This window comes from Manduca sexta, chromosome 19 (genome assembly GCF_014839805.1).
Source record: "Manduca sexta isolate Smith_Timp_Sample1 chromosome 19, JHU_Msex_v1.0, whole genome shotgun sequence".
NCBI lineage: Eukaryota > Metazoa > Arthropoda > Insecta > Lepidoptera > Sphingidae > Manduca > Manduca sexta.
In genome coordinates this window covers 4860602-4875930 of record NC_051133.1, presented here as the reverse complement: position 1 = coordinate 4875930, position 15329 = coordinate 4860602, and the positions used below count along the sequence as shown (strand labels likewise).

General features: G+C 34.8%; 1 protein-coding gene across 1 annotated transcript; it reads left to right on the top strand.

The window, feature by feature from the left end:
- The first annotated feature begins 264 nt into the window (after nucleotides 1-264).
- Nucleotides 265-14892, top strand: LOC115441752 (exportin-4). Its single transcript, XM_037440305.1, has 15 exons — nucleotides 265-545; nucleotides 2128-2406; nucleotides 2561-3388; nucleotides 3611-3777; nucleotides 4118-4276; nucleotides 5379-5485; nucleotides 5936-6092; nucleotides 7665-7824; nucleotides 8445-8629; nucleotides 9361-9491; nucleotides 9916-10067; nucleotides 10587-10756; nucleotides 10964-11063; nucleotides 11484-11669; nucleotides 12104-14892. Exons 1-15 carry the CDS (start codon nucleotides 492-494, stop codon nucleotides 12575-12577), a joined length of 3309 nt encoding a protein of 1102 aa, XP_037296202.1. The 5' UTR covers nucleotides 265-491; the 3' UTR covers nucleotides 12578-14892.
- The last annotated feature ends 437 nt before the right edge of the window (nucleotides 14893-15329 follow it).

Sequence of the window (15329 nt, the reverse complement as noted above, 5' to 3'; positions counted from 1 at the left end):
AAAAGTAGACGCGGGATGTATAACTTGCCGTATTTCCTTCTCTGATTTGGTTATCAGATGTATATAACTTAGCTACATTTCAATCAGTATAGATATAGCTAATTTATTCAATAATTTCTAAATATAAGTACCTATAGCAACTCTCCATTTAACAATTTTATAGAAATGGGAAGTGGTGCTGTAAACATCGCAAACTATTAAGTATTCACGAGGTTTTGGTTTTGTACATACTTTTTTACCCGACTTGAATAATTGTGTATGATCTTATCTGTGGTTTGCTGTCATTCTGTCAATGTCGCCTCCATTCATCGAAATTTGGAATGGTCGACTGACATGTAGAATTTGTTGAGAAAGTGCAAATCGGAAGTAAATTTGCAATATTTTCGACAATTATGTGACTATTTAAAATATACATTTATGATCCTGTTTGTGAATGTTACATACCATTCATAGTTTAGTGTATTTTCGATTGGTATTGTAAGCTAATCATAATGGATAATACGGCCATGTTTGGGACACTGGAGGCAGCCGCTCAAATGCTTTTGGTAAGGAATAAATCTCGCATGTAATAGTTTGTTTATTTTAAAGTGCCAAGAACAATAATATGATGAATAAAATATTTTAGATTTTAAAATCCACCATGCTAATAGTTATTTATTGACCTTCTTTTACATAACTCTGAAATAGGGAGTGTGATACGACGAAAAGTAAATAACAATGTTTACATTTTATGTAAAATTAAAAGAAGGTTTTCTTGGTGACACCTTAACAAATGTTCGTTTTGTCTAGCTGTTTGCATGATTAAATACCATTCATTTTAAATTTTCATAATAAGAGTTGTTAAAAGATGAAACTTTTATTGGTTTTGGAACAGTCTTTGTTTCTTGTGTTATTTTAGAACAATAATCTTTGTATCATGACATTTGAAGTATGTTTAATTTTTTGTGGTAGTAATATCATTTAAAGACAATTTCAATGTTGGACACAAGACAAGTTGAAGATTTAAGTATAGTTTATTATCAGCATTTACATGTTGTGAACATGGCACATAGACATTTTATTGGACAAAGTAACCATTTACATTATTTTTCAATAATTTTGCCGAAATTCACATGTTATTTATTTGTGTTAATTTTAAGATATACCTGCAATTAAAATGTAGCGAATTGAACCTCATGTTAATTTAATTGTTAAATCTATAGCACTTAGTATGGAACATGCAGCTGTTTTTGTATATTCACTCAACAGTACATTATAAACAAAACATGTTCTTCCATTTCAATGAAATGCAAGTATAATGGAACAATATTAAATTATAACCTTTTAAAAAATGTATGCTGATTTTTATTCATAAATTATAATGTTAAACACACGCTCTTGCTTGCGGCTTTGCCAGAATGAAGAAGTTTTCTGGGATACATTATTTTTCTAACTTACTTGATATGGATTATAGTATTATGACTAAATTACACAAAATCATTATAAATTGTAGCCTATGTGTTATTCTGATGTAAAACCAATATTACTGTAAAGTTTCATCCAAATCTATTCAGTAATTTTTACATGAAAAAGGAACAAACATACATCCAGAAATCCATCCTCACAAACATTCGCATTTTTAATATTAGTAGGTTTATTTCTATAAACCATTAGAAAATACATGAATCTATATCTTTTCTTAGGCAAGAAGTTACAAAAAGAACTTATTGGTTCTTTATCCTTCTCGTAACAGCATGTAAAGCCGTTGGTCCTGCACCTGATCTCTCTCTATTATTGTCGGATTGCAGTCTCATTAGATTATGAGAGTAAAGCAACAGAGAATGCACCTGAGTATTACGCACACACTTGAGCACTATAATATCTCTTGTGTACTTGGCTAATCTCTGTTGAGATTGGCTGCCGCACTGTGTCCGTAATTTAGTTAGCAAGGAATCATAAAATTCATTTATAAGATATAAACACAATAATATTTCATTTCTTGCGAAATTGAGAAAGACGAGACTGTTTTTATCCCCAATGCAATATATATTATTTATAATTATAAAATTTTCGTTTTCAATATTTTATGGGTAAGGTAATTTTATATGTTAACATATAACTTTATTAACATAGCTATTGTTTAAATAGGCTCCACCTAATCTGGTGACATCAGAGCAGCGGCAGCAAGCCCAGAATGTTTTCCTCGAGTTTAGGAGCACTAAAAACCCTTATCAGTTATGCAGAGAGATATTAGAAAAGTCCTCATCAGATTACGTCCTATTTGAAGCAGCGGGTTTATTGAAATCAGCACTGATTAGAGAATGGACACTTTTATCTGAAAGTGATATCTCTTCATTGAGAGAGTATTTACTCAACTATTTATTGAGGAAAGATACACCACCCTTTCTGCGGGAAAAGTTATTGCAAGTGAGTTATTTACTATGTTTTAATTTAGGTAATTTTTTTGCTATGCCAGTGGAATGAGTTAATTTGGGTTATCAAATATAAGTCCAAATACTTGAATCAATTAATTTTAAATATATTGTTTTATAGCTGTATCAAACTTCTTTTACATTTTTAGACAATTGCTATTATAATAAAGAGAGGAAGTATTGACGATGGGGGACGAGAAAGAAAGGCACTGCTAGGGGAACTCGAGAAGATTATTCTGAGTTCAACAATTAATCAACAGAGGTTGGCATGTTCATTGATATTGGCAATAATGCAAGAATACGCCATCACGGTCAAGTCCGCTGACGTCGGACTCATATGGGAAGTGCATTTTCGGCTAAAAAAATCGTTTGAGGCATTGGATCTGAAGAGAATATTCAGATTTACCGTTGGAGTGTTGGAACAAATCATAAGATCGGGTCATCGGCCTGAAGGGGAGCAGGCGTTGCTAACAAAGCAGCTGTTGACCATCGTCGAAACAGTATTATGTTGGAGTCACGTGTCGCCCCTGTTATCTAAACGTCTGATCGGCGCTTTCGAGGCCATATACGAGAGCGATACGGTGCCCGCTTTACGGCTGAGCATGAATTGGCGCGATACAATAATGCAGCCGGAGCTTATTGCTTTGTTCTTCGAAATTCACATGTACGTGAGATCGAATCCAGAATTAGCCGGGCCGTCGCTCACATGCCTGGTACAGTTGGCGAGCCTGAGCGGCGTCGTTGTGTCTGCCAGTAATCTAAAACAGCAATATTTGGAGAATTATGTGGCGAGTTTTCTGAATATGATGGCGTACATACAGCCCGTTGAGAAGGAAATGCTCGGCATATCTGATATTTACCGGAGGTTGATTCAGTTCTTTTCGCCGCCCATGATAGCCGCAACGCCCCCGGCGTTCTTGCAAAATTTGACAACTTTGACGTGTCATTGTATAAGAGGATCGGTCCTTGAAGAAGTAGTAAGTATGATATCTTGAAACGATGTAATCTATCTTAATCTAAAGCATTCTTGATTAACATAGGTATAAGCATTCCAGGAATATTAAATATTGTTATATCAGTTATTCCAGTAATTCCAGCATCATATGCTAAAAATAAAACAAATGGTACATAAACTTCCTTAAAACATTACTTAATTTTGTTTTATGGAAATGTGACCTTAATGACATTAAATTTTGCAGTCAAATGAGGACACAGTATGGAGAGAATCGCTAAACAAGTTTCTGCACACATGGAGCTCAGTGGTTCACGATTCTGATGGTTTCTCTAACGAAACACTACTCAATCCTTGCATAGAAATTTTCAATACGTACTTGCAATGCAGACTTGCGCCGCCAGACGGTACAAGGTAGCCTTTTTTTATTTACTTTAATAAAATATTAGTATTAAAAAAAAACAGTTTACTAGTTGATGTTCTTTTTGACCTATTTCCAAAAAAAAACATTTTATATATTGTATTATATTGATTGGGATCAAGTGTTATTCATTTTAATGTACTATTTTACATGCTAATGATTGATTTGGGTAGGCCTACGTTCAGCAAAAGATTGCGATAGGCTGACTGAATATGAGTTTCAATTAAAGCTTTTAAAATTATGCAACTTTTAATTTTAACTCCAATATTTTTTACAATAAGGATAAAGAAACAAAAAAATCGAATTTAGTTAAATTGCCCTAATGTGTCGCAGGAGTGCGGAAAACCTAGAAGAGGATATAAAGGGCGAGTTAGAAGAAGACGAGCGTAAACTCCACAGTAACGCATTGCTTACAATCGGCGCGATTGCCAGGAAAGCGCCGGCGCATTGCTCCCACGTACTGTTCACTCTACTACAAGACAGGAGTAAAAGGTACATACAACATATATACATCTAAGTTTAGACTAAAAAGTTTTCACAGCAATATATTGCGAGAGAACTTCCAAATGCGTTTACACTAACGGAATCATTTCTATACTGATTTACTTTGTATCATAAATATCAAGAATTGCCAGGAAACTTTAGGTCATCAATACATAGAACCCATACATATATTTTACAAATGATCAGAAATTACTATGAATTTTTGTTTACAAAGCACAAAGAACTGATACAATTTTTTCATTAATAATTTTGTTTCTATGAGAATAGAACACGCATCTTACTATTTCAGTTGTCTGCAAACTCGCTACTTCACAAAAGGTGTCGAAAGAAAGCTAACAAAATAAATATTTATGCAACTAATAACAGTTTGCGTTAACGGCTTTAGATGAAGTTTCACATATGGATAAACAAAGATTGTGCCATATATTATATTAGGATTTTTATAGAAAATCAAGTAAATAGTCTGTCTAATAGAAAAATAGATTGGTCTTTATTGGATAACTGTAAAAGTTCTCTAATTTTTGTGATTACGGTACATCATTGTCAGGGCTATCCGCCATTTTCAATAATCGATCCTAATCGCTTTTTTCGATCTATCTCAATAATCGACCAATTAGAACAAAGTATTTTTGACATGCTTACAATGAGTTATTTTGATTGGTTCGTTCTCGGAATCGGATTAAGATTGAGATTTGGATTGTTTATTGAAAACGGCTGTTAGATGGTAAAATAATGATTCTAGCAAATGACCCAGTAAAATATATTTCTATTTAGCAATTATATAATGAAACGAGCAAGTCATTTACCACACTAAGCGTCGCAACTCCGCATTCAGTGTAGCAACAACACAAAAGTATAAATAATAAAGTAATAATTAGAAATACACTGATCCACACATAAAAGTTTGGATCATAATACTCAACAATCAGTCAGCTATTTTCACTTTTCAACTCTTATTTTAATTGGTCATATTATTTTATCAAAATTACAAGCAAGATTACTGCTAGAGCATTAACAACTTTTTGATTATATGAGAGAGTTGAGAATGCTTCGGTAACTAGTGATATTATATGTATATTTTCCGTTACAGACTGGAGAGCCAACTGCAATTGATGCACATGGGAAAGTTGCCAGTAAGCGGCGGCGAACAACTAGTCAATCTGTTTGAGGATTTACATTGGATATTAATGATAACCGGTAACAATATTATAAACTGACTATTTATAAAGGAACACCACGACTTTGGGTTACAAGGGAGAACTATGTCTTGCCAAAATTAACAAAAAAATTGTTTGACTAAGAACTAGGAAGGTGACTTTTCGTCAGTCATCGGTGATAATGGTGTATATTGGAAATTGGTAGTGTACAAAGTGAATTCTAACTGTGTATTTCCTTATGTAAATTGGGTTTTGGTTCTAGTGATAATTAATTAAATAATACCGCACCTAGATTATATTTATCATTTATAAGCTTTCAGGTTTTGACAAAGTATATATTTATTTATTATGTTTTCCAGCAGACTTAACACTACAATTACAATAATTTAAATATTATAACTTATAGCTATAATGTAAGCCCAAGTTAGGAAAACTAAAACATGTATATGATTTACATCTTATTAATATGTACCATAATGTATAATTTCAGGTCATTTCTTAGCGGTGGACTGCACAGAGGGAGAGACGGTGATGATACCCCCCGAGATAGTCCAGTTCAGTATTATGGAGAATGCTAATATTGAGGCGTCTCTGCGATATCTAGTGGGCGAGAGCACCAGCACTGAAAATGTAGATCCCGTGCTCAAGTAAGATTCACACTATATTTTATAATTTTACATCCATTTTCAATAAACGATCCCTATCTTCAATCCGATTAATCCTCATTGTAAATAAATTAATCCAATCGCTATTTTCAATATATCACAAAATTGGATCACTCAAAACAAAGTTTTTTTTTATATGCTTAAAGTTATTTTGATTGGTTCTTTCTCGGATTGAAGATCGAGATTGGGATCTTTATTGAAAATGGCTGTAAGAGAATTAAGTAATATATATAACTAATTTATAAGTATGTCAAAAAGAACTGTTCTGTTTGGTCTATTTTTGAAATACATCGAAAATCGCGATTGGGATAATAGGGTACCGGACTCATTTTTGTTCTTTACTATTAATAAATATTTACATAATATAAATTATAACACAGAAGGAATTATTGAAGTCCGATAAAAAATCAACAACTTATAAGTTGTTGAATTTCGGTGGAAGGGGTAATTAACAAGAAACATAAGAGAGACGAAATACCCACATGTGACGTCATCGGGAATTACGACGCGTGCAAAAAAAAGAGATGAAACGATATCCCCACATCGCGCCCACTTCTGCACATTACAATATTTTAAATATGAATTACTCGCTCTTTTTTTAACCAATATTTATGCAGTTTTCGCAGGAGTGCTTTTTTTCGTATTATTAACCATTACATATAGAATAATGTACAAAATCCAGCATAGGCCGGTCCCCTATTTAATGAAAATGGTGGTTAATAAGTTTAAACCTTCTAGAATAATTAGGTAGGCTGCTGTGAAACACGGGTTGGCCCATACTTATAGAATGAGTTGGGATGATCAATAAATATTTTATTTTGGGTTTTTTGGCCCAATGCCTTTTTGGTATATTTATATTACAGTACGACAGCCACTATGAGGTTTGAGATTTGATCCCTGGATCGGTAAAGTGATATTGGGATCAATCTGAAATTGTTCCCAGTATATGACAAAAGACTAGTTTCCATATAGTGGTCATATGGTACAACCTACAATCCATTCTGTAACATACAGAAAAACACTTTATTATTATGTAAATACAGTTGCTGCTAACGGATGTAGGGTTAAATCATTCTATAGTATATATTTTCTATTTTCAATGAGGGATGTAATGTCATTCAGAAAGAATTGTTTGTATCTCATTGTTATGCCTTTGTAATGGATTCATGTATTGTGTTAATTTCTTGTTATGTAAAGTGTAGTTAAAGTATAACAGGAAAACACGGGCATTATATTCTGTTTTAGGTATGAATTTTATCTTCGTATTTTAGGTATTAATGTCTCGGGTATTGTGACCCGATTTTCTTATCAATAAAATATTTTGAGAATTTTCTATTATTAACCTCTATATTACAATATGACCATTTATCGTAATTTTTAATACTTTTTAATGCACTAATATTTTATTTTGCATAAACTTGTTACAACTGGTGATGACGCCAGAACTCGTAATACCTAAGGCGAATGTTTGCCGCGGCAAATCATTATTTGTAATTTCTAAAAGTAAAACAGTCCTGTAATAGCAGCCTTATCCTGATTATTTCAAATTGTCAGACTAGTGGGAGAGATTCTGCGCATCAGCGCATGGGAGTGCGCAGCGCTTGAAGCGGGCCTCGGCTCTGTGTTCAGTCCAGAGCTTTCGGCCACCATATCCTGGCTGCTGAAGATATGGGCCAATTCGTACTTGATGCCGAATTATTTCGTCTATTCTGAGGTGAGTTCTTAATTTAGATGAAATTAATTTGAGTGTATCTATGTATAGTTAAAAGAAGAATGCGGCGATAGCCTAGTTGGGTGTGGAACGGACTGCCAGGACGAATGTCCGCAGGTTCAAATCCCGAGGGCACACACCTCTGACTTTTCTAAAAAAAAATCATGTGTGTATTCTTTGTGAATTTATCGTTCGCTTTAACGGTGGAGGAAAACATCGTGACGAAACCTGCACATCTGAGAAGTTCTCTATAGGAATTTCGAAGGTGTGTGAAGTCTACTAATCCGCACTAGGCCAGCGTGGTGGACTAAGGCCTAATCCCTCTCAGTAGAGGAGGCCCGTGCTCAGCAGTGGGCAAGTATATAATACAGGGCTGATATTATTATAAAAGAAGAATAATGTAAAGTATTGTATTGAAAGGTTTGGTTTGATGTGTTACATAGTAGCAAAGTTTTTTTTTTATATGGTCACAGCAAAATGACCTCACTGCGCCTAATGGTAATCGGATGTGAAATCAGATAAAGATAATTATGCTAGCCTGTTTGAAAGAGTGAGAATGGATCAATATCATGAGGGTGCAAAGTCCTCAGTCAGCAGTGGATGAGTGTAGTGTGTCAGTGCAGATGTCGGTGGTGCTGGAGGCGGCGTTCGGGCGCGCGTCGGGCGGCGGCGGCGCGGGCGTGTCGCGCTGGGTGGTGGGGCGGCTGGCGGCGCGCGCGGCGGCCGTGCTGCGCCACGCGGCCGCGCAGCCGCAGCCCGCCGCGCAGGCGCTGCACCTGCTCACCACGCTCGCGCACTCGCAGCACAAGTACGCACACTACATGCCACCAAATAAATCCATACGCGCATCCACATGTGTGAATTACAAACCAATCATTATCGAATGTCTACCTGACAATGTATACATACATTTGGGACTGACCGTGGATAATCCTGTTAGAACGTACAAGACCCTCAAACCACAAAAATGGGTTTTTGTGGAACTTATGACTCTTCACAATAATAATATTTTTAAACCTTCTGTGATAACTGATTGCGAACGCCGTTCGACATTGTTCTGGAATTCCGGGCCACCCAAATGATTTTGATATTGATAAATCGAGTTTTTGTGATGACTGATATGGCGATAGGCTCCTCCCTTTCACATTATGGGAGGGAACACACTTGGCGGAAATTGGATACCCTGGTTGCAAGTCTATCTGCTGCCCTTCAGGGATATATTGATTACAATAGAAGAAAAGATTATGGTTCTGTCATTTCAGAGCCCGCCCAATTTGGGAACATTAAAACTGTGCCCCATATGCTCTTAGACTGTCTTCCGGACTTACACACACCTTGATTAAATATTATAAATTCTCCTGTTCATCTGTCCATCAACTTAGATGGAGGGAATGAGAATAAATTTGATATTAGCCGATATACATTCCGTATAAAGCATGTAATACAGTTAGTTAACATCATAGGTCACCAAGATCAAATGGAGTAAGTGCATAAGCGTTTGATTTTGGATTTCAAGTAAAAAAAATATAATTTTTACAGACAAAACCCTTTAGCTAGCTGTGAAGAGTTCCTGGCGCTAGTGGCGTGGGAAGCTTCGGGAAGTAATTTACCGGGAGAACTCAGGAAAGAGTTACACAGAGCCTTTGCTATAGCCGCTACTTATGCCGAAGGTAGATTTAAAATTAATATATTTTCTGCATACTATATTTTTAAAACATATTATTATAATTAAATAACATACATTCGGCTCAAAAAATTACTGCAAAAATTCAAAACTGTATCTTGAAATAAAAAAAAATAGAATATAGAAGTATATAAGCGATTAAAGTTTGGTCAACTATTCTTCTTGCCAACTATACATATTGTTTCTCTGACATATCTTAAGTATGGATTGTATCTTTATGTTAGTGTAGTATGAATATTATATTCATATTTCATCTCCCAACGGTCAGCAACATTATGTATAGGGTGATCGCTGTAGTTGTCTATAAAGTTCCTTCCTACCAGTATTTTATTTAGTAAAATGTACATTACGTAAAATTATTCCAAAACGAATACTTATTTTGTGACTCAATGTCGCATCTTTCTATATAGGTGAAGTGAGGAATCGATTACTAGCGAGCACAGGAGCACTACAAGAGAAGCTGATGAACATAATAAACATGGAGTCGGACACCGAGCCCGTGCGCAACATGCTCGCCAACACGCTCGACTGCTTCATAGGCGTCACCGAGGGGGTCCTAGAGGTACACTTATACGCAAAATATAATTAATTCATATGTTTACGGAAATTTAAGACATCAATATAAAAGTAGTTTTCGGATTTTGTCGCGGTATTTTATATTATAATTTTCTTCCGATGTTAGAACCCAAAGGACCGGCTGCCAGACTTGAAGACATTGTAATCTCATTCTGCGTAGATCGGAACATCATCATTTTTTTTAATAAGTGCAAAGAACAGGTAGATATTGTAATGTGTCCGCCCCATGACGAAAGAAAATATAGTATAAAAAACCGCGATAAAATCCGAAAATTATATTTATTTCTATTATAACTAACTTCAATAACTTACAAACTATCTCAATATTATAAAAAATAAAATATTTTACCACAAATACCATACCAATGAGGCTGAAATTGAAAAACAAAATTTAACAAGTTTGTATTGATGCGATTGAGGCGATGAAAATATATTCTATGTGAAATTAAACAGACTATGTTTTTTGTCATGGCAAATGCACAATGACTATATTTGGTTTTTTTAGGTCGGTACAATGGACGAACAATTCTTAATGTTAATTGGTGCCTTAGACAAAATACCTGGGATCATATACAGGTATCACAACTACCCAGGCGTGGTGTTACCAGCGTTAAATTTACTCGCTAAAAGCGCAAAGAGGATGCTGCATTCAGTTCAACCGCAAAATGTTACCAAGTAAGTTGGAAATATTTAGGATTATTCTTTATACCCTCAATCTGTAACTTGCTGTATATTATGTAAAATAAATTAAATATTTCTTACACTATAATATAGAAAAAAAAAAACTTAAAGCCCAATAAATAAAAGGGAATGAGACATTTGCATTGCATAATTAGAAAAAAAAATGTGTTCTTTGTAATGTAATTTTTGTTTTTTTTTTAGATTTTTGGAAGTTTGCAATACCACCTTTGAAGTGTATATGCGTTGGAACTCCGGAAAGATATCCAGTATACCACAAGATGCTGAAGAGGAGGCGTATGAGGTAATGTATAATTATATTTAGTAATTTTGTATGGGCAAATGCATTTTTATAGTATTATTATTTTTATAGTAGTATTACTATATTGTATTATATAGTATAGTTGGCATTTGATTATTAATCATTCGTACTTAGTATTAGTTAGTATCAAAGTATTTCAATATATCAATTTTCTATCAAAAAGGACGCTCTCTAATTCGCTTACACAGTAATATAAGATACTTTACGTATCATAAAACAATTATGATAGTGCTAACTGCAGCTGGGTAATAAATGCCTTTTAATTTTTTTGCAAATTGTGTGATAAAAAATATATAACTGATGCGGTTTAGAGTCACTTATATAGTAATTAAACAAAAATATGGTAGACAGGCTGTATGGTTTATGGTACCTTTGCTCATACATTGTGGTGTTGTGGCGCAGGACATCTGCGCGCTGATGGAGGTGATCTGCAGCATCGCGCGGTCGGGCGCGGAGCGCGGCGTGGGCGACACGTGCGCGCGCGGCCTGCGCGTGCTGCTGCCGCTCGTCACGCACGCGCTGCTGGCGCTGCCCGCGCTCGCGCACCACGCCTACCGCATGCTGCGCGACCTCGACGCCTCCGACCAGGTCCCTACCGACCTGCACTCTCTACTGCCGCAAGGCCTGGACGTCTAGCCATATAATGAAACGTTTTCTAATTTACATTCTATGTACTAAAAGTTTAAAAAAACACGTGCATTGCAAGCGAATTTACGACGAGACGCGCTCGTCCAGCGTTTTAATTGACGTCCCTAGCTATCAATATTATTTACCGCAGATTTCAAATAATGAAACCAAACACTTTAGGATTCATTGCGATAATAAAATAAAAATCAGAATATTTTTTTACATGCTTACAATTAATGACTTATTTTAATTGTTTTGTCATGGGGATCGAATTGATTAAGATCGGAATGGTTTATTGAAATTAACTGTAAATGAAACATGATAATCTTAGTTTTCTGCATATGTATAATTGAAGTCACAATCATCTTTAACACGTCTATTTTATCTTTCTACAGTTGACAAATCTACCAATCGAAGACTTCAACATGGTAGTATCCGCGTTACGGGTGGGCCTCACTGCGGTATCATGTGACGTATCCACTTTGTGCTGCGACACCATCGTCGGTCTGTCCAACAAGGCGCGGACATTAGGCGACGACAACCCGTACGCACTCTCCTTACTGACGCTTGCCGAACTACTATTAATGCTGATTATTAAAATGGAAATACCGCCGGACTCGATACCCGCGGCCGGAGCAGCGATTTACGCGCTGACGTGTGTCAAACCCGCGTTACTGGAGGGACTCGCAAGACAGCTCATCGAGGCGTTTGCGATCAACGATCCCGCGAACGTGCCGCGATTGGAGGAGGCGTTTGGTGTTCTCACTAATGGAGTACTGTTCGACGGTCTTCGGCCACACAAACTGCGTTTCCAGGACAACTTTGACAAGTTCTTGGCGAGCGTCCACGGTTTCCTCATCGTAAAGTAGATCATTCTCACTTGAATGATTGACTTGACACATCGGTGCGTCCGATTTGGTTTTCCTATGAAACGGATTTGAAATCATGGTGATGCATAAGTGATATGACTTTCTTTGTATTACAATGAAAGTATCGAATGTATTGTTCCTAAGTTGAAAGATGAGCCGACTTTATACTTGACGATCGAGTTGAAAGTTTACGTAAAATTAGATCCTATTTATGTATTACATTTTTATGTATATGTTCCCTATAGTTTTTACCTCTCTAGGTGTTATGATGACTTTCGAGCTTATGAATGCAGAGTGCAATTTAAATTTGAATTAGATTATCTAATATATCATATTTTACTGGAAATTTTCTAGTATTGACTTGTTGCTTATAAGTTGACAGTTTAATTTTCTTTTATGTTCTGTATGGCCTATAATGTATAGTATCTGTTTTATACGTCTGACTTTTAATGTATTAATCCAACTCACGTTTTTAAAAGCACTTGGTGTTTTAATCAACCTCAATGACCCAAATGCGATTAGCAAGTTTTCAATATTATAGCCGTTTTGACTCTTTAGTTTCACAACGAAAGCATATACGGAATCTATATTGTGGTTGTGAGAGTATAAATGCGGAATGCATGCTAATACATAACGTATAGATGTATAAATGAAGAGTACATTTTAAGTACTTATTAAAACTGAGTATTGAATTGCTAGTTAGTTAAAATGTGATTTTTACTCTAAGCACGCGTAAACTGTTTTCTGTTTACGTTACTATAAAAGTGTTTAGCACTTTTGATAATATTGTATTGCAGGATTATTCCGTCTTATTGTATAAATCGGCAGATTAAAGAATGGAATTGAAGATGACAGCTAATTAAATACTTTCAACAACACACACTCGCCTATTGTTACGTTTTGCGTAGGAGTCGAGAATTCAACGTCGACGCCTTTTGACGCTCGTAGGTGGTACATTAGCGAGACGCGAGAAGTCATTTTCAATTCTAGTCTTTAAAAGCACGAGTTGTAAGGTATTTAGTGTAAAATATCGTTATTTCGTCAAAACACATTCGTATTTAGATGTCTTGAACATTTCTAATGTAATAAAATTTTGCTTGTAACGCATTGAGAGTAAAAGTTTCTTCATCATTACATTTTGAATCACGGTTGACATATCAGTTTTTTATTACTTGAAATATTGTATTTAGCCATGCACAGGTTAATGTGCGAATTGTGCCACTACTTTTTAACATTTCTCTGAAAATGTTGATAATAATTTTATTACTTCAAGGCTGAAGTAGACTTGGCATTTCCGTTCGTGGAAATAATCTCAAATATGATGCTATTATTTTTGGTTTGACATAACAAATCATATATTTAAGTATATTGTCAATGGAATTGTCTCGTTTTGTACAATCGCGAACAATTAGATGACAAGTTGTTATATCTAAGTCATAATATCATATTTATGTTAATATTTAATACATTTATCAACGGGCTAAGATGCACACTTGAGCTATTTTTTGTAATAAAAATCTATAGTATGCAGATTTCAATTGTATCATTAAGTGTACAGTTTTCGACATCTTAGGGACTTTTTGAGTTTCTTTATTATTATTTTTTACAGAAATGTGTTCTGTTTACTAACGAAGAATTAATTCAGATATTGGGCCAGCGAAAACCTATTGTTATAGCTAAATATTGTATTAAAGAATTATTTTCAAGTAATAAACATCATTTTTGATACAGACTTAGTGCTCTTGGAACGTTGATATTGATTTTGTTGCATGTTATCTTTTGATTATGTTGTCTAAAGTATTATGTTAAGGTATTCCGGGTTTCCTATCTCCACTTTGAAATTGACTTGAAGAATGTATGGAGACTGAATTTATTTGTAAGTTTTGCTAACAGTTATAAGGAAGCCTGGGTAAGTTTGTTTATAAGGAGTTCTTAAATGTTTACTTCATACTTTATAGAGAAGTATTGTCTAAATGTTGAATTGCTAGTTTCCAAGTTTTTAATTGTACACCAATAAATTGAACAAAAATAAACATATAGTCAGAATGAATGTAATTGTAGATTATTTGAAAAGGTATGGAAAATATTATTTTATGAAATAAAAACTCTGCAAGTTTCCAATGTCCAGAAGTGAATGTTCTCTATTTCCAAAGCTATATTTTTAATCAAAGAGGCTTATGACCTTTATAAGCATCTAAGTATAGCTAGGAAACGATTTGTAAATACTCAAAAAATATTTTAATACCTAAATGGTACATTATTCTTTCAATTATTGTCAGTATCTTAAAATAAATTGTACAAATTTTATAAACTGATTCTTGGTTTTATTATAGCCATAAAATAGTCTCTTAATCCTACCCTAAAGGTATTTCCCGGTTGGTCCCGAAACACATACAGGTTATCGTGGCGCGTATTTATACCATGCGTAATATGATACTGTCGCTAGGGTTTTTTGTAAGAAGGCAAGGCATAAAGAGATGCTAAAAGAACTGGAATGATTGACAGGAATAGCAAGTCCTTTACTGGATGTTTATCACTCATACAATCAAATGGAGATGATCCCCTATAAACCGCTATTAGCTCAGTGAATAATTCGATGTTAGACTTACCAGGATCTTAACACCGGGTAACTGTATAATTCATGTTATGTGTACAATAATCGATTATTCACATAATTAGAACGTCAAATATTTCTATTTGGGACACTGATCTATGAATTTGTGCTAAAATTATATTTTCTTTACTAACATAA